The sequence below is a fragment of the Hylobates moloch genome, unplaced genomic scaffold (genome assembly GCF_009828535.3).
Source record: "Hylobates moloch isolate HMO894 unplaced genomic scaffold, HMol_V3 SCAFFOLD_1, whole genome shotgun sequence".
Classification (NCBI taxonomy): domain Eukaryota; kingdom Metazoa; phylum Chordata; class Mammalia; order Primates; family Hylobatidae; genus Hylobates; species Hylobates moloch.
Window position 1 is genome coordinate 5,546,685 of NW_026652276.1, and position 20,105 is coordinate 5,566,789.

General features: G+C 45.8%; 1 protein-coding gene across 1 annotated transcript in view; it reads left to right on the plus strand.

Moving 5' to 3' along the window:
• The first annotated feature begins 12,064 nt into the window (after positions 1-12,064).
• The window catches only part of ASB18 (ankyrin repeat and SOCS box containing 18), a 69,224-nt gene continuing 61,183 nt past the window's right edge, over positions 12,065-20,105 (plus strand). Inside the window, exon 1 of the mRNA XM_032753287.2 lies at positions 12,065-12,330. Within this exon, the coding sequence (XP_032609178.1) occupies positions 12,126-12,330 (205 nt within the window). The 5' untranslated portion in view covers positions 12,065-12,125. The remainder of the gene's footprint in view (positions 12,331-20,105) is intronic.

A 20,105-nucleotide genomic window follows, 5' to 3' on the forward strand; every position in this document is an offset into this window, starting at 1 on the left:
GAGGAAGAGCAAGAGGGAGGTGCTGCACACTTTTAAAAAACCAGAACTCAAGAGAACTCACTCACTATACAGTACCACGGAGGGATGGTGCTAAACCATTCACGAGAAACCGCTGTCATGATCCAATCACCTCCCACAAGACCCCACCTCCAACACTGGGGATTACAATTTGACATGAGATTTGGTGGGGACACAGATCCAAACCATATCAGACAGGGTCTTAGGGCCAGCTGGGGCAGCCCTCAGTCCTCACTGCCAAGAAGAACCTGACTCCCAACTGCGGGCAGCTCTCTGAACTTGGAATGCGGGTTGCTTGGTACTTTCATACTCAGTTTGGGCCTTAGATGCATTAGGCCACTTCCTGTTTAACTGTACTGTTTATTGTTTCCCAACTTTTATTTTTTCCAGCTGTCTTAGTCCACGCCTGCTGCTGTAACAAAATACTACAAACTGGGTAATTCATAAACAACAAGGATTTATTTCCTCACAGACCTGGAGACTGCAGAGTCCAAGATCAAGGCAATGGCAGATCTGTTGTTCTACTGTCTGGTGAGGGCCTCCCTCTGCTTCCAAGATGCACCTTGAACGCTGTGTCCTGACATGGCAGAAGGTGAAGGTCAAAAGACCCTGGCTAGCTTCCTCCACCCTTTAACAAGGTCACTAGTTCTATTCCTGCAGGAGGGGCCCTCGTGACTCAATCATCCCCTTAAGCCCCTATTATTTTAGTACTATCATATTGGTAAGTCAGTTTCAACACATGGATTTTGAGGAATACATTCAGATCTTACCACCAACTTTTCTTTAAACCACATCTCAAGTCTTGAGTTGATTTTTTTTTTTTTTTTTTTTGAGATGGAGTCTCGCTCTGTTGCCCAGGCTGGAGTGCAGTGGTGCGATCTCAGCTCACTGCAAACTCCACCTCCTCGATTCAAGCAATTCTCCTGCCTGAGCCTCCTGAGTAGCTGGGACTACAGGGGCCCACCATCACGCCTGGCTAATTTTTGTATCTTTAGTGGAGATGTGGTTTCCCTATGCTGGCCAGGCTCGTCTCAAACTCCTGATCTCAACTGTTCCACCTGCTTCGGCCTCCCAAAATGCTGGGATTACAGGTTTGAGCCACCATGCCCAGCCAAGTCTTAAGTTCTTAATTTCAATTTTTTTCAAACAACTAAAAATAATTATTGAAATAATTTTTTCAAAACATTATGTGTTTGAAATATTTTCTGCATCCTTGCATGTCTGAGAATTTCTTTCCAATACACATGAACATTAGATAGGCTGAGAATGGAGTTCTTGGGTTACAATATTTTCCCCTCCATACCTTGTAGCCATTTCTCTGTTGCTTTGTGCCACTTTGTCATATGAAGAAACCTGCTACCAATTAATTAATCTGGTTTTTTGACTGTAAAATTTAGGAGATGTTTCTTTATCCCTGAAATACCAAAATGTCATCAGTATATGTTCAGGTGTGTTTCTATATTTTCACAAAATATCCTGAAAGATACTTTTAATTTAAAGGCAAGTCTTACTTTTTAAGGGTGCTTGAAGGGGGTTTTAATTTGGAGAGAAGACATTCTACTCATCAGCTCAGGGAACTCATCCTAGTCTTCCTGGGCTGCTTAGTTTTTCTGGAGGCTGCAGAGTCCAAGATCAGGTGCCAGCAAGGCAGATTTCCTGCTCAGGCCTCTTCTCTTGGCTTGGAGGCAGCTGCCATCTTGCCCTCTGTGTACTCACATGACCCCTTCCTTGTGTATCCATGGAGAGAGGGAGAGCTCTAGTATCTCTTCCTCTTCTATAAGGACACCAGTTCTATAGGATCAGGACTCTATCCTTATGACCTCACTTAACTTTATTTACCTCCTGATATGGTTTTCATCTGTGTCCCCACCCAAATCTCTGTTGAATTGTAATCCCCAGTGTTGGAGGTGGGACATGGTGGAAGATGATTGGATAATGAGGGTGGAGTTCTCATGAATGGTTTAGCACCATCCCCTCAGTGCTGTTCTTGTAATAGTGAGTGAGTGAGTTCTCATAAGATCTGGTCGTTTCAAAAGTGTGTGGCACCTCCCCTGTCTCTCTCTCTTGCTCCTACTCCGGCCATGTAAGACATCCCTGCTTCCGCTTCACCTTCCACCATGATTGAAAGTTTGTCAAAGCCTCCTCAGCCATGATTTCTGTACAGCCTGTGGAACCATGAGCCAACTGAACCTCTTTTCTTTATAAATTACCCAGTCTCAGGTATTTCTTTATAGCAATGCAAGAACAGACTAATACACCTCCCTAAAGACCATGTCTCCAATAAAATCGCGTGGGGGGTTAGGGCTTCAGCATATGAACTGGGGGCATGAGGCACAATTCAGTCCATAGCAAAAGGTATCTTGTATTACTTCTTTACTTATTATATTCTCTCTACTGTTATTTCTCCTAAGATATATACATTTCCTGAATCTGTCTTTGGTGTTACTTTTCTTTATGTGCACCATCTTGTTTCTTTTATACTCTGAGTTTGAGAGGATTTCTGTGTCTGATCTTTTAAATCAGTAGCTTGGTTTTCTGCAGTATCAACCACTGTATAAATTTCATTTTAAAACTTGAAATATGGTTTTCAACCCGGAGGACTCTTCCTTGGCCCTCTCTCATTCCTCTTTCAGACAATGTTTATCTAGATTATCAGTGATAGTATGAATTTGGGATTTTCACGAATTTTCTCACTTCTCGCAGCAACTCTTGTTTCATAAAAAGACATTTACCCTGGGACTCAAAAATCATCCATTCTTTCGCACTGTTGAATCAGAGTTCATCCTTTGCTTATTCTTGAGTGGGGAAGGAGAGAATGAGAAAGGGAAGGATAAAGTCTGTGGCTTTCTTCAAATGCTAGTTAAGGCGGTATATTAATTATCTATTGCTGCATAGCAAATTACCCCAAAAATCTAATGGCTTAAAGCGGCAAACATTCATAATTTTATAGTTTCTGCAGGCCAGGAAACTGAACATGGCTTTTGGTGGGTGGTTCTGTCTCTCAGGAGGCTGTCATCACCCTCAGGCTCCACTACGGCTGAAGGTTTTCCTGCCATGCCCCTTCACGGGATTGCTGGCAGCCCCAGCACATCCTCTTTCCAGTTCCTTCCCCAGCCCCACTTCTGGGGCTGACTCACCACAAGGCAGCTAGCTTCCCCCAAGGCGAGCCACTCAGGAGGAAGCTAAAGAGAGCACCCAACACAGAAGCCATGGTGTCTTTATCATTTATAACCTAATTGCAAAAGTGGCCACCCGTCACTTCTGCTTCAGTGGCACCATATCTGTGAGAAGCAAGTCACAAAGCCTGGCCCAGCCCAAGGGAGAGCAGGTTACACAAGGGCACGAATATGAGGAAAATAACAGGAAGTGTATTAGTCCATTCTTGCACTGCTACAAAGAAATACCCGAAACTGGGTAATTTATAAAGAAAAGAGGTTTAATTGGCTCTTCGTTCCATGGGCTGTACAGGAAGCATGGCTGGGGAGGCTTCAGGGAACTTACAATCATGGCCAAAGGTGAAGGGGAAGCAGGCACATCTTACATGGCAGGAGCAGGAGGAAGACATAGAAGGGGGAAGTGCTACACACTTTTAAACAACCAGATCTCATGAGAACCCAGTAGCACTAGAACAGCAAGGGGAAAATCCGCCCCCGTGATCCAATCACCTCCCCCCAGGCCTCTCCTCCAACATTGGAGATTACAATTCAATGTGAGGTTTGTGCGGGGACACAGATCCAAACCATATCATTCCACCCCAGCTCTTCCCAGATCTCATGTCCTTCTCATTGCAAAATACAATCATTCCTTCTCAACAGTCCCCCAAGTCTTAATTCATTTCATCATTAACACAAAAGTCCACAGTCCAAAGTCTCATCTGAGACACTTCTGCTTCAGTGGCACCATATCTGTGAGAAGCAAGTCACAAAGCCTGGCCCAGCCCACGGGACAGCAGTTTACACAAGGGCACGAATGTGAGGGCTATCTCCAAAGCTGTCCACCACAGATGGGTTGGATCATGATTATGTGTGTCTGTGGTCAAATATTTTCAGGCCCAAAGAGAAGAGGACAGACTTTAACCATATGGAAATTTTATTTTTCTCTAACAGAGGCATGCAAATTGAAAACAACTAGCAAGAGTGATGGCCAAGGAGCTTCACCACTGGGGCAGGGTATTCCGTTCCTGTTTCTTGTGTGTTTCATTTTTTAATCTATACCATCCTGAATGGCAGGTGCTGTGCACCTTTCTAAAGCATGCATGACTGCCCCCCGTGTGCCCACCACAGCCCTCCTCACATTGCTCACTGCTGCCAGCAGCCGAGTGTGACATGAGATGCTGAGGTTCTGGGCACACTGTGGGGCTCAGGGGCCCTTTCTAAACCTGCCAATGAGGCAAGATCTGCCCCACCCTCACCCCAGGGCCTCAGCCTGCATTTCTGTCTACTCACACCCTTGGCCAGCTGGTCTACCCTTCCTCAAGCCTGCCCACCCTGTTGATGCCAGAAATTTCTTAAAATTTTTGTCACAGGGATACAATTTGTCCTAAGTTTAATCACTGATACAGATTTTCTCCATTTTTTTCTTTTTCCTTCATTTCAAAGATGATTTGAGATGGAGGTAGGGGATTAAATTTGAAAGCATATGTTGTCTCAAATTATTCTTCATCCTTTAAGTGACTTTACACTGTCCTGCTTTGATCTGTTAGGGTGATTTTAACGTCTAATTATCAGAGGGCAGACTTTCCACCTTACATCACTGTGCTTGATTGATGATCCCCTTACCCCCAATGACAGTGTCAGTCAAGAAAAAATGACGAAACAAGTCGCAATCATTTTAGGAGGTTTGTTTGCCAAAGTTAAGGACATGCACCCATGACACAGCCTCAAGAAGTCCTGATGACATGTGTCCAAGGTGGTTGGGGCACGGATTGGTTTTATACATTTTAGGGAGACATGAGACATCAATCAGTATATGTAAGAAGTACATTGGTTCCATCCAGAAAGGCAGGGACAACTTGAAGCAGGGAGGGGTCTTCCAAGCCACAGATAGATGAAGAGACAAATGGTTGCATTCTTTTGAGTTTCTGATAAGCCTTTCCAAAGGAGGCCATCAGAATATGCATCTATCTCAGTGAGAAGAGGGATGACTTAGAATAAAATGGAGGCAGGTTTGTCCTGAGCAGTTCCCAGCTTGACTTTTCCCTTAGCTTAGTAATTTTGGGGCACCAAGATTTTCCTTTCACAACAGGGACTGACATAATTAGTTAAATAACTCTTTAAAAGCCATGACCCTTGTGATCTAGTCTCAAATAAGCATCTTGATTAGGAAAACACCATCCAGCAACAAAGAGATTATATCAAAGTAATGGCCTATATTTATCCAATTCCCACCTACTCTCAGGCCTCTTTCTGTTGAAGTCTCCCCCCAGTACTCCCGGTCCTTGCCTTAGCCCTTGCCCCTCTTCTCTTCCCTCCCACCCCTTCTACATCTTTTCTCACAAAACTGCATATCAAGAAAGACCAAAATAACAGACATGAAGTATATTAGTCTGTTCTTGCACTGCTACAAAGAAATACCTGAAACTGGGTAATTTATAAAGAAAAGAGCTTTAATTGGCTCTTGGTTCCACGGGCTGTACAGGAAGCATGGCTGGGGAGGCTTCAGGGAACTTAAAATCATAGCCAAAGGTGAGGGAGAAGCAGGCACATCTTACATGGCAGGAGCAGGAGGAAGACATAGAAGGGGGAAGTGCTACACACTTTTAAACAACCAGATCTCATGAGAACTCAGCAGCACAAGAACAGCAAGGGGAAAATCCACCCCCATGATCCAATCACCTCCCCTCCAACACTGGAGATTACAATTCTATGTGAGGTTTGTGCAGGGACACAGATCCAAACATATAATTCCACCCCAGCCCTTCCCAGATCTCATGTCCTTCTCATTGCAAAATACAATCATTCCTTCTCAACAGTCCCCAAATTCTTAATTCATTTCATCATTAACTCAAAAGTCCACAGTCCAAAGTCTCATCTGAGACAAGGTAAGTACCTTCCACCTATGAGCCTATAAAACCAAAAACAAGTTAGTTACTTCCAAGATACAATGGGGGTACAGGCATTGGGTAAATATACTCATATCAAAAGAGAGGAATTAACCAAAAGAGAGGGGCTATAGGCCCCATGCAAGTCTGAAACCCAGCAAGGCAGTCATAAATCTTAAAACTCCAAAATAAACTCCTTTGATTCCATGTCTCACATCCAGGTCACACTGATACAAGAGGTGGGCTCCCAAGGCCTTGGGCAGCTCCACCCTTGTGGCTCTGCAGGGTTCAGCTCCCATGGCTGTCCTCAAGTGCTGGCATTGAATGTCTGCCACTTTTTCAGGTGCATGGTGCAGGTTCAGACCATTCTGGGGTCTGAAAGATGGTGGCCCTCTTCTCACAGCTCCTCTAGGCAGTGCCCCAGTGGGGACTCTGTGTGGGGACTCCAACCCCACATTTCCCCTACACATTGCCCTAGTAAATGTTCTCCATAAGGGCTCCACCCCTGCAGCAAACTTATGCCTGGACATCTAGGCATTTTCATACATCCTCTGAAGTGCAGATGGAGGCTCCTAAGCCTCAACTCTTGCTCTCTGTGCACCCTCAGGCTTAACACCACATGGAAGTCACCAAAGCTTCTGGCTTGCACCCTCTGGAGCAGAGGCCTGAGAGACACACCTGGGGCCCTTTTAACAACAGCTACAGCTAGAGTGGCTGGGACACAGGGAGCAGTGTCCTCAGGTTGCACAGGACAGCACGGCCCTGGGCCTGGCCCATGAAACCATTCTTCCCAAATCCAAACCATATCAGGAAGGAAGAGGAAGCAGCTGACTAGCAGATGGCAGAACTGGGCACAGAGCAAGAGGCAGGACCACACAACACTGGGACGCACAGTCAGGCTGTGTGTTTGCATCTTAACCCTGCCATTTAGTAGCCATATGGCTTCAACAGCAGCTCCCCACTCAGTTTCCTCATCTCCCAAGTGATAACAACCTCAGTACCATTGAGAAGAGAAAACAAGTTATATTCACAACACCTTTAGAAAGTGCCTGGCACATATTGTGAATTATATAATCAACATACTATAATCTCAGCCATCAAGAAGTGCCTGGCATTAACCAGGGTTCAGAAAGTGTTTACTGAATGAAAATCATTTGTGTGTTATTTGGGCTTTGATGATTATATTGGTAAAAAATACCCACATCTCCAATTGTACAACTCCATCCTTGCATCATCACAAATCATGCCCCAATAGAGAAAAAAAAGTCTTTCAAGAATTGTCAATGACTTTTGGCCGGGTGCGGTGGCTTACGCCCACCAAAGTGTAATCCCAGCACTCTGGGAGGCCGAGGCAGGCAGATCATGACATCAGGAGATCGAGGCCATCCTGGCTAACACGGTGAAAACCTGTCTCTACTAAAAATACAAAAAATTAGCCAGGTATGGTGGCAGGCACCTGTAGTCCCAGGTACTCAGGAGGCTGAGGCAGGAGAATGGCATGAACCCGGGAGGCGGAGTTTGCAGTGAGCCGAGATTACACCACTGCACTCCAGCCTGGGTGACAGAGCAAGACTCCATCTCAAAAAAAAAAAAAAAAAAAAAAAAAAAAAAGAATTGTCAATGACTTTCATCACATCTGGTCTGTGCCCACATCCCATTTCATTGTTTCCAGCCTCTGAAGACACACAGGAAATGAGAGTGGCTCCTGCTCTCTCGTTGCACAAAGAGCTGCCCCAAGTTCAAGTACCAAGATTGCACTACAAAGTGGCTACTGCAGCCTGGTGGATTGATGGGTGAGCCTGGCCCCACACAGAATGGAAAATACATTCACACAAACATCTCGGTCAAAACTGTCAAGACAGAAAAGCTAGAAAAGACTCATTGAAAAGGAATTCAATTTGGACATGGTGGCTCACACCTGTAACCCCAGCACTTTGGGAGGCTGAAGCATGAGGATTGCTTGGGCCCAGGAGTTTGAAACCAGCCTGGGCAACATAGTGAGACCCTCTCTCTGCTAAAAAGAATTTAAAAATTAGCCTGGCACGGTGGCACACACCTGTAGTCCCAGCTACTTGGGAGGCTGAAGTGGGAGGATTAGCTTGAGCCTGGGACGTAGAGGCTGCAGTGAGCAGTGATTATACCACTGCACTCCAGCATGGGCAACAGAGTGAGATTCTGTCAAAAAAAAAAAAAAAAAGCACTAATCTTCAGAAAAATAAAAAAGTTTCTGACCACAAGAAGAAACGTCTGTGTCACTGGAGCTGGGAATTAGGAGAAATAAAAATAAGACAGTGGGAATCAAAGACAGGAGAGAGGATGATGCGAGATGATGGAAGCCTCTGTCCTGGGAGCAAAGCCCAGCTGACCCAGAGTGGGGAGGGCCCTGCGGCTGGATCTGGAGGCGAGGGAGCACCCAACAGCACTCAGGGGACCAGGGGATGAAGGAGCTGCTTTCCACACTCTCAGGGAAAAGCAGGGACATTTCAGGCCCAAAAAAGAAATGAGTCTCAGAGGTGAGTCCATAGACAGGGCTGTGTCTCGGTCAGTTTGAGGGAGTCGAGATGGGAGCAGTGCTTGTCCCTTACTCTGAGGTCACAGGGGGGTCTGCGGACTTGGGACTGTTCATTTCTCCCAGACCATGGCCCTCCCTTGGCGATGGACTTAATGCTGAGACTAAATTAGACCCCAGTTTTATCAACTGATTTATTAGGCTTTGTTATTTGGCTGCAAATTTGTTCAAAACCAAAAGTATTGATGGAGGAGAAAATCACAAGCCTGGCAGTCCTGACCTCTTTGGATGCAGAGCCGCATGACATTAAAAATCCCAGACAATATTTATGCTTCTCTATAAGATATGTGTTATTAGTCCTCATCTAAACACATTTGTAAACATAACTTGATGTAACTTACATACAATATATCACTGAAAATACATGGATTATTTTACCCTCCAATGATTATTTAAAAATTAAAATAGAACAATAAAGCGTCCTCTATCTGATGCAGAGAAAGCTAGGATCCGTCTGTCACTGATTGCTTAAATATATTCTACACCTTTCAAGGACAATCGCTGAAGGAGAAAGTCAAACAGATGATTTCCTAGAAGTTAAAAGGGGAAATATTTGTGCTGGGTTCCTTTCTCCTCAAATGATGGTTTAGGCTGTGGGGGACTGGGGTGGGGAGGGGATGACATTAGATAATCAAAAAAGAAAGATAAAGAAATAGAGACTAGAAGATTTCATGCTGAAATAAAGAAATTCATGTTGCCTTAAATATAATTTGTGTTAGTTACATTTCAATTCCTAATTTATACATAGCAGGGTTGATAAAGAATTGCATTATAACGAAATTAGCCAGAATAATTAGCATAGTGTATGTGCCACTGATTAAACACCCAGCAGATAGCTTGGTAATTAAGATCCGTGAGTGCCGTATTTTGAGGCTTTGTCATCTTATTATCTGCCTAACAAGTGCTTCATCTTTACCTCCCTTCTGATTTGAAGTTTGATAGCAGTCTCTAATAATTCTCATTTTGTTTCTTTAAATTGCCTTACCCCAGTGCTGATCATTTTCCTGTGGTCACTACCCCTCATTTCATTGTATCTACAAAAATGTACTAGTGCTAGATTTCTCCCTACATGTGAGACATTTGATGCTGCAAAGTATTTGTGCTTGGAAATTTAAGCTCAAAAATCTCCAAAACCCCCAGTTCTTTGGTCAAAGAAAGAAGCAGAGACCAATTATACTCTGCAGTTCGGTCAAGCCTCTGAACAGCAGGCAGATCCTCAGTTTGTATTTCCCTTCTGGGCAGAGTCCATTGCCAGAGATTCCAAGGATGTCTCCATCAGGGTCCATTTGTCAGGGTCTGTGACACTAAAAGGCAGTCATTCCGGTGGCGCTGGCTGCTATTCATTCATGAGCCCAAACTATGGTGCCATTGCTCCTCCACTCGGGGAGTCTGGAGTTGGCTGCTGTCGTTGCAAAATCCACTGGGGTTTTATCATAGAAGGCAGGTCGTTACTATTATCAAAGAATAGAAGCCTTGGGAGGATCATCTCAAGTTCTTCACTGGCTGAGCCATTCCCCCTGCACCTCCTTAGACTAAAACCAGGACATTTCCATGATTGAAAGGCAGAGTAAATACACTACCTGTATCAACCAAGAATGCCTTCAGTTGTACATAACAGAAAACACACAGAAAGTGCTTATGGCATAAAGACAAGAGGTCTGGTGGCTGGGGCCCCAAAGCTGGGGCAGGGGTTCAGAAATGTCATCCCCAGTCTCTCCCCCGCTTTCCATCCCACTCTCCTTTGTGTGTTAATCCTTCATTTCATATCTGTTGCCTCCCAGCTGTGATGTGGCTGCTGCACCTCCAGATACCATGTCCATGTTCAAGGAAACAAGAACAGGAAAGGGAGATGCCAGCCACTTCTGTCCCTCTTGATCAGGAAAGCACATAACTTCCCAGACTCACCCCAGCAGCCCATGCCTGCTTACCAGCAGCCAGAACTGGGTTTCAAGGGAGACTGGACATTGAGTGCAGGCAAAGGAGACTGGGACTGACACTACTGACCTAAATCAACACGACTCATCCCCAGGGGCCGGGCACAGTGCCCCCACCAAGACAGCCAGGCTGTGTTGGGCAGGTGGAAGGAGAATGGATGTTGGGCAAGAACTACAGTGCCTGGCACCTCAAGTGCAGGTGGAACAGAAGCTGGAAAATCACACAAAGGAGCTGAAAGGAGGAAGAGGGTGTATTAGTCAGTGTTCTCCAGAGGAACAGAACCAACAGTACGTAGGGAGAGAGAGAGAATTTCTCTTCAAGAATTGGCTCATACTATTGTGCAGACTTGGTAAATCCATCATCAGCAGGGTAGGCTGATAGGCTGGAGACCCAGGGAGGACCTGAGGTTGAGACCAAGGCTGTCTGCCGCCAGAATTCCTTCTTGCTCAGGGAAAGTCAGTCTTTTGTTCTATTCAGACGTTCAACTGATTGATGGAGGCCCACGCACATTAGGGAGAGCCATCAGCTTCACTCCAAGTCCGCCGGTTCAAGAAATTCTAATCTGATCCCCAAAACGCCTTCATAGAAACATCTAGACTAGTGTTGGGCCAAGTCTCTGGGCACTGTGGTCCTGGCCAAATTGAGACATAAAATTAAGCACAGGGGAGAAGAAAGAAAGTAAGGAATGGAAAAGATGGCGAGATGGAAGGCAAGGCGAAGGAGGCCCTGTAAGCTCCACGGCCTGCCCTGGGCCCTCAGAGACCACAACACACTTGGCGTCAGCAGAGAAGCTGCAGGCACAGCTGTGCTTATGCACAGGTTGGCACGTGGAGACCCAAGCACACTGAAGACACAGGTCAAGGAGAGAAAGCCCCACCTTTGCCCCTAGGAGTGCACAGAAATCCCCGAGGGCTCCGCACTTCCACAAGTCACGGAATTATAGGCTTTGAGCCAAGTTTACCAGCCTTGAGGCATACGGAGGTTGCAGGTAATATTTAGGTTACTTTTTTTGTTCACTTCTGTGATGCTTTTGTCTTTCTGAGATCAGCCAGTCCTTCTCTGCATTTGGAAACCAAAGATTCCCTTCCATTCTATGCAGTTTGAGGCATGTCCAATTTACAGGTGACCAGAATCTCCTTTTAGAGGAAGCGAAGGAACACAAGGGGTAGAATATTAGAAAATGTTCCTTTCCACAGAACAGAGGTCCAAGCCCAGTGCCAGGAGGAGGTTTTCAAAGTTTCAGGATAGAGCCTCACTTCTGATAAAAGAAGACATTATTCAACAATACCCATGAAAGCTGTCTTTGAAAATATTGTCTCTCCTTCTTGCACCACTCACAAAGATGTGTGCTGCCCCCATCTCTAGAATAATCCTTCGCTGAGTCCTCTGGAAAGATTACTTCACACCTCCCTGCTGGCAGGTGGCCCTCCCCGGGGACTGTAAGAGGAGCCAGGGTGCTGCTATTTATAGCAGCCCCCACACCACTCTTGTTGACAGCTGCTGACTTTGGAGTCACTTTGGAGGAAGAAAAGAAGGGCTGGTCACTGCACAAATGACATAACAATGTCCAACTCGGATTACTTTCCTGACTACCCACTCAACTCAGATTTAGTGAAGAGATTAAAGTCTGCCCTGGATGCAAAAGATGAGGAGAGAGTGAGGGATTTAATCTGCACTGAAGTCACGCCCGTGGACGCTGTGATAGAACTGGCCAATGACGACTGGATGAAAGACCCCTCGGCTCAGCTGCCCCCTGGCATGCTGCTAGGTAACCAGAACGAGCCTGCTGCATCTGGGACTTAATTACTAAGTTACGCTGACGGGGTGGGCAGATCTTGGAGGTAAAGGGGCAAATGTTTGGAAAGAGCGAATGATATGTACTCGGATATCTGACTCTCATACATACGTGCATATACATGTGCTGCATAGACCGTGTACATGCGTGTGCGACATAAGCAACAAGTGCAACACAACACAAAAAAACTAATCCTACCACAGTGGCTGCTCTGTGGCTCCACTGTTTTCCAAGCTTGTCCATTTGTGTGTGTAAATTTCACCCACCGATAACCATATCATACACATAATTGTGTGTTTTGCTCCCTTGAGATCTACAGAATCTAAATCTAAAGTCTTATTTTCCATGTTGCTATATAGTCTTCCCAATTTCAATCCCCTATTGAAATACTTAAACCAAATGCCTGCAAAAAGATAATCTTTGGTTACCTTTCTGCTTCTATAAATAATGCTGTAATGAGCATCTTTATTAGGATTCATATGGCTTGTTTCTTATTTGGGACTATATCCTTACCATAAATTCCTAGGAGCCATAGAACTGGAACAAGAACATAACATTTTTTCAAAGTGTATTGTTTCTAAATTGGTTCCAAATTGTTTTCCACAAGGCTTTCTATTCCCTCTGACAGTGAGGTGATGTGTTTCACCACAGCCTCACCAAGGAGCATCACTGGTAATGAATGTTTGTATTAAATTGCCATTTAATAAGCATACACTGGTAATTCTTCACTGCCTGTCGCCCATCCTTTCTTTGCAGGTCTGGACGAAGTCTCGTCCGTAGGATTTTTTTCTTTGTAGCCCTCATCAGGGGCAAGACTTGTCTATTTGGGTCTTGGGCAGGAACTCTCCATCTCTTGGAATCATTTTTATCATTTTGTAGGACTTCTTCACATAACGTAGACATCATCCCTTTGTTATGTTTCCTGAAAGTGTTTTCCTGACCTGTGATTTACTTTTAGTTGTACTGTGCTGTTTCCCAGCTTGTCAGATTAGGGGACAAGGTTAGTCTTGGCCCCTAAGGGATGCTGAGGACTCCTTTCCACCCCCATTCTCCCTCCCAACATAGGTGCACACATGCACATGCATGTACATGCATCGCATGCATACACGTGTGCGCAACATGCAGGAGGAGCACAGATGGGACATGCGTGGGAGTTGCTGCTAGGGAATGGAGCTTTCTGGGTGCTGAGGCGAGGAGTCTGAGACTGGAACTTCCGAGGGGGTCCACCCCCGCTCCCTTGGTTTGGGTCTACTTCCTGGGCTGCCTTTCAGTGGGGACTTAAGCAAGCCGCTTTAGGGAGGAACCTTCTCTTGCTTCCTCTTCACCTTGGTTTTCCTAAAATCTGGCGGGGGTCCGTAGACCCAGGAGCCATGATCCCAAACTTGGTAACTTCCATCTCTCTAGAAGATTGCCCCGGGTGGGTTTAGGGGAGGTTGTCATCACAAGCAGTGATTGGACCAGGAGTGCTGAGCTGTACATCTTGCATTCGCCCTCCAGGCCCACCATGCCCAAGCAGCCCCCGAGGCTGATCTCTGCAAACTGCGTCAGTCCCACTTGCCCTCTGGCTCCTGTTGGGTGCCGCTAATGATAGGAGCTGGGGGAAAGCGAGGGCAGGGCAAGTGCTTCCCTGGCCCTCCCTGCCAGATCACTGCTGGGTTTAGCAGCCTCCTTCTGTGGAAGGCTTGGCTCCTGCCCAGCAGCTCCTGCCCCTCCTCCAGCCCCATCAGGTACAGGGTTAGGAATGGCCATCCACTGTGGCTGCTGCCACCGTGTAAGTGGTCTCCTGTAGCCCCTGTAACCCTGCCTGCCTTCAGCATGCCCTGAGCTCATGCCATCTGCCTTCTGTTGGGATCCTGACTGCAGCAAGCGTCCTCTCAACAGCTCTTTCTTCATAAACCAGGCCTAGCTGGTTGAAGATTTGTGTATTGGGAACCTTGAACCTAAATATCCTTTCTTTTCACATTACTAATTGCCCTGCAAAATCTTTACTGTGTGTCTCATTTTACCAAACACTGAAGCTATGAAAATTGTTATAGGAAAGTTACATTCCTTCCACAATGAATCCATTAAGTTATAAATTACATACTGATATGGTTTGGCTGTGTCCCCACCCAAATCTCATCTTGAATTATAGCTCCCATAATTCCCACGTGTTGTGGGAGGGACCCAGTGGGAGATAATTGAATCATGGGGGCTGTTTTCCCCATACTCTTCTTGTGGTAGTGAGTAAGTCTCACAAGATCTAATGGTTGTATAAGGGGCTTCCCCTTTCACTTCGCTCTCCTTATCTCTTGCCTGCCACCCTGTAAAACATGCCTTTGTTCTTCCCTCGCCTTCTGCCATGATTGTGAGGCCTCCCCAGCCACATGGAACTGTGAGTCCGTTAAACTTCTTTGTCTTTATAAATTACCCAGTCTCTGGTATGTCTTTATCAGCAGCAAGAAAACGGACTGATATACATACACATGTACTTTTTCCTACCTAATGATTCAGCAGTGCAGGGACAATTTGATACTGATGACATGTTTAAAGTGCTTGGGTCTTTCCGGGTTGCTTCAGTTCAGGATGATGGTATGCTAAATGATTAAATACGTGATCCTAGGGCACATCTTGTCAGTGACTTTATCTCAGAGAAAGCAGGCTGGACTTCAGGACGAGGGTGCAGGGAGCAACACGGTCAGACGTTCATTTGGGGTGTGCCACTCTGGCTAACATGGGAAACTAGGATTTGAAGGAGGCAGAGAAAGGCTAGGAAGAAGATGAGTAGAGCTGGGAGTTCCTTGAAGGCAGTTGCCCAGGTGAGAGATAGCAAGAGTCTAAGCCAAGGCAGAGGAAGATACAAAGGCAAAGTGACAAAGATGAGAGGAAGGGAACCCAGGTTCTTGCCTAAGCTCTCCCGTGACCTGTGTGACCTTGAACATGTCAGACCACCTATTTGAACCTTAATTTCCTCACTTTCGAAAAGGGGATTGGTATGGATCATCTCTAAGCATCTTTACAAATATTTGGGAGGCTCGATGGGAAGGTTGTGGTGATGAGTAGAGGATAGGGTCACCAGCTAAGATAGAAACAAGAAGGATCTGTGATTATGATGATTTATTGAACCTCTACTCCACAGAGCTGTGTAACCTCAGGAAAGTCACTTTCTGTCTCCAGACCAACGTCTCCGCTTATTAACGAGGGTACAAGATTAGATTAGTGCTTCCCACATACAGACCCACAAGCTTCCTGAGAAAAGTTTCATGGTGGGATGAGCTTGGGAACTGCTTTCTGCTGGGTCCTCCCCTCAGATATTGGCACGATGACATATCAAAGGCTTGGAGGAGTTTTACCACAAAGGGACTTAAGGATTGCAATTGCATTTGGTACGGTTTCTCGTCTCACACCAGAACCTCATTTTCATGTCTGCTGACAACCCATAGAATTGGTGATTTGCAGGTGGCTCTTGGGAACCACTGCTGGCTTGGTTCATCGTTTAGGTTCCCTCCTTCTCCATGCTTCTCTGAGGCCATAATCCCAAAGACTCACTGTCGCAGCCTAAAATGGGCATAGGTTCCTTTTTCCTGTGGGAGCAAATGTTCTCTTTCTCAAGGTAAGGGCAAGTTTGGGGGGACGATCCTTGATGGAAGAAAGAGCTGTTTGGATTCTAAGCTACATGTAGGGTCTTTACAATTTTTGAACAGTGGTCAAAACTTATGGCAATGACCTTGAAATGTGGCACATATTGGGAATGGACACTGTCAAACACCTAAATCCCTGAGAGGAGGAATGTGAAGAGGAAGGAATGATAACACAGGAAAACGGGGCTGGGCCGAGAGAGGGGGCAGAGCTGGAGATGCCCACCCGGGCCAGGAGAAGGCAAGAGTCAAGGGTCATGTTGGCAAAAGTACCTGGGGGAAAGAAGAGGGAGGAGGTTTCTATCCCAAGGACAACCCAGTAGACAGAACTCTGAGTTTCGTTCAAAAGGTGACAACGTGAAAAAATAAGAAAAAGAAAAGTAACCATTCTCTCTACATGTTAACATGATCACTTGAGGACCTTGCCTCTTGCAGAGCAATCACCATGCTCATTGGCCTGTGAACTTATTACTCCCACCAAATAGAACAGAAAGAAACAGAATTTATTTCGATGCATCCATGTCAACATCAAAAAAAAGCATAGGGAAAAAGTGATATCCAATGGTGGAAAGGGCTTTTTCTGGAGAAGTCCCTTAGGTGAACATGTGCCCCCACCTTGGTGAAGGCAGAAGTCAAAGGAACTCAAAATTTTAGCCCTAGCAGACACTGGGGGAAAGCACAGAACATACCCTGCTGAGGCAGGCATTAGGCAGGAGAATGGCCATCAATCAGAATTCTTTCAAAGAGGAGACTGGCCTGTGCCCTTGCGAAAGCACCTGCTCTCCTGCAAGGATGGACCTGAGACGCCCAGCATCCTGCTGGGCTCACTGAGGCTGAGCCCTCCACTCCCTACAGTCAGCCTCCCCATCCTAACAGGATCCTCCCAGCCAGGGCTGCACCTCCTCTGCTCACCTTTGCCATCTCATCCTTCCAGACCCCACGCAGGGGAGGTCACCTCCACTGGAAGGCCATCCCTGCCCACTGGGACAGAAATCTTGCATCCTCCCTCCATGAAAGCGTAATACCCTTAGTCTCCATCCATTACTGAAATGCATGGCCTTGCTAGGCTGGTTTTTATATACCGACTAGATAATTCAAACCCAAATGCAACCTCCTCCAGGGCAAGAACCTCACCTAACACTCGATAATATCCAGAGCCTAGCACAGGGTTTTAGCCCTGAGAGAAAGCTCAGACTCTGGGTGCAGTGATTGGCACGGAGGAGCCAAGCTCCTTTGCTCACCTTCAGCTGGGTGGGCACAGACTGCATTTCCACAGACGCTATTGGGATTTGTGTTTCTGCAAAGAAATATTTAATTCTACTTTCTGCTAAAGCCAAGTCTCTACTGTTTAATATTAGCAACAACTGCATTATTTGTGCTTGCCTCTTTTCAATACCAATTGGCTCAGTAGCTGCAGAGAACACAGAGAGGGAGAAAGGACGGCTGGGGGAGGGGCAGTGAGACCATCTCACCCCCCAAATGCATCAACTGTACAATTTGGTAACTGGTGTAATCAAACGACTTAAGAAACAACTGATTACTAATTGCTATTATTAAGGATGTCAGCATTCCATGATTTTGCAGCTGATATATTATATACAAGTCAAGATGCTACTTGAATTCTTGATTGAAATAGAAAAATAGAGGCATTATGTTGTGTTTGGGGTAATAGTATTTAAGCACCCAGAGGAAAGTTAAAGAAATACTAATTGAGTTTTTATTAAGAGATCTCACCAGCCTCATGTATAGGTGGGGAATGAGTGTGGGTAAACACACCACGGACATGTGCACACATGTGAAAATGGGGTCCATTTGCAGAATTAGACTTCTCATCTAAGGCTTGATGCACGGCCAACCACGACACATGGGCCATATCCCCTGCTCCTTTAAGTCAGACGTCCTTCCTTATGCCTGGAGAATAACATCACTCAGGACAAACCAAACGGTTGACTCTAAATTAAATGAGCACAGCTCCCGCCTTAGAGGAATCATTTTCCAACGCAATGACAAGAGCGTACCCATTGATGATGGTGCCGAGATGTGGTGTAATGGGAAGGGCAAGGGACTGAGAGGAAGGAGATCCAGGTTCTTGCCTAAGCTCTCCCGTGACCTGTGTGACCTTGAACATGTCAGACCACCTCTTTGAACCTTAATTTCCTCATTTTCAAAAATGGATTGGTCTGGATCATCTCTAAGCATCTTTACCAATTGGACTAACTCAGGTTCTAAGACGAATGGCCTGTGTTTGTGGAGGGGATCAACAAAGCCTCCCGACCCCCACAGCCTTCCCAGGAGTGGTGGATTCTAACAGGGGCCTGTGTGGGCCACACCCCGCCTTCGAAGGAAGGGCTCCAGTGGTGAGTTTCAGGTAAAGTAGGCAGTGAAGATACCAGCTGGAAGGTGCATAGGAAGCTGGTTTACGAACTCATATGCACAGATTAAGCAGCAGCTTGGCTCAAGGCTTAGGAAGAATAAGTCCCCAAATCAGGGTGTGTTCAAACTGAAACTGGTCCTACACAGAGGCAAAGAAGGAGGAATTGGCAATGCCGCAAGGCCCTGCTGTTCCCTGGAGAACAGGTGAGAGCATCTCCAAGAGCTCTCACCTTTCCACTCCTCCAGCTGAGGAAAATGAGGCTTGGAGAAGTTGCGTGACACACCTTGGGTTCCACAGACAATTGGCAATATAAACCCAGTGCCCTTTCCCGTGCTCCACGGCGCCTGTAGTTCATCTCACAGCTGCATTCTACAGACGGGAACACTGCTGCTCACCTGTGTTCACTTGCTGGTCAACAGCCAGTTAGGCGCACAGCCGGAGCAGGTATGCTTCCTGACTTGTAGTCACGGGCTCTTGCTGCCTACTCACCCAGAGACATTTTGCAAGAATGTCCCTGAAAAAACTTCCCAGTGAAGCTGTCTACAACCCTTTAATCTGACATGATACGCACATATGCATATGTACACACGCACACACACAGTCATGCACACGTGCACACACACAATCTCAGTAGATAGAGTCCCTGGTTTCAAATCATTGAGCAAAAATAATCCAAAAAAATCATGGGCAAGTGAGTGGGGTGCTAGGCTGAAGAATAAAAACAAAAATGGGAAGCGAGAGGTCACCCACGGCAGGGCAGGCAGGAGGAGAAGTGCTCTGCTGTCTTGACTGCTCACCCCACCAGAGAGCGTGGGGGCAGGGAGACGCTGCTCGAAACAAAATGAAATTAAACCTTTCTAAGTACTTATAAATCAGCACCTAATGACACTATCCCACCACCAGCCTGAGCATTGCTCTTATTACTTTGATTCACAAGCCAGGAAAAGATCCGGAATTATGCACAAATTATTGTCCCATCTTCTTAATTAACGCTGATTGCAAAATTCTTGCTAAAGTCCTTGCTAACAGACTCAATTATGCACTGCCTGAATTGATTCACCCAGATCAAGTGGAATTTATTAGAAATACACTTTCCTACAATAACATCAGATTATCTTTGAATATAGTTAAATTATTTAGGAATAAAATGGCTGCTGCTGCAGCCCTCTCTTTAGATACAGAAAAATATCTCCCACCACCTAGAATTAAAATGTTTCCTTGCTTTCTACGAGACACACACCCTAGGCTCCTTTTTCTCCCCAGAAGCAGGTTGAATCACACTGTGATGAGATGAGATGCATGCCTTAGAGCTAACGGTCCGGCTTCAAAGGTATATGGACAAGAAAAAACATCCTACAGGGTCGCATCTCAGCTCCCCCCAAGTATGAACCGTCACTGCCTGTGGAACACAGTGAAATTGCAATTAGACTAAATCAGGATATTTTCAGAATCAAAATTGAGAAACGGGCTAATAAAGAAATAATGTATGCTGATGACATCCATCTATTAGCATCACTCCCAAGCACATTGGAGAGCTTGGAAAGAACAAAAAGAAATGAGAATAATAGCAAAGAGGCTTTTCTACCTTCCAAGATGACGACAGTTTCCTGCCACAAGTGCTCTGCTTGAGAAATAAACATTCTGAAGGAACTAATTGGAAATGGCAGTCATGCTCTCTATGGCCTGATTCTAGCTTCCCATCCAATGCCCCACTATCTTTTAATGCCAACCTCTGCACCTGGATATTGGACAGGGAC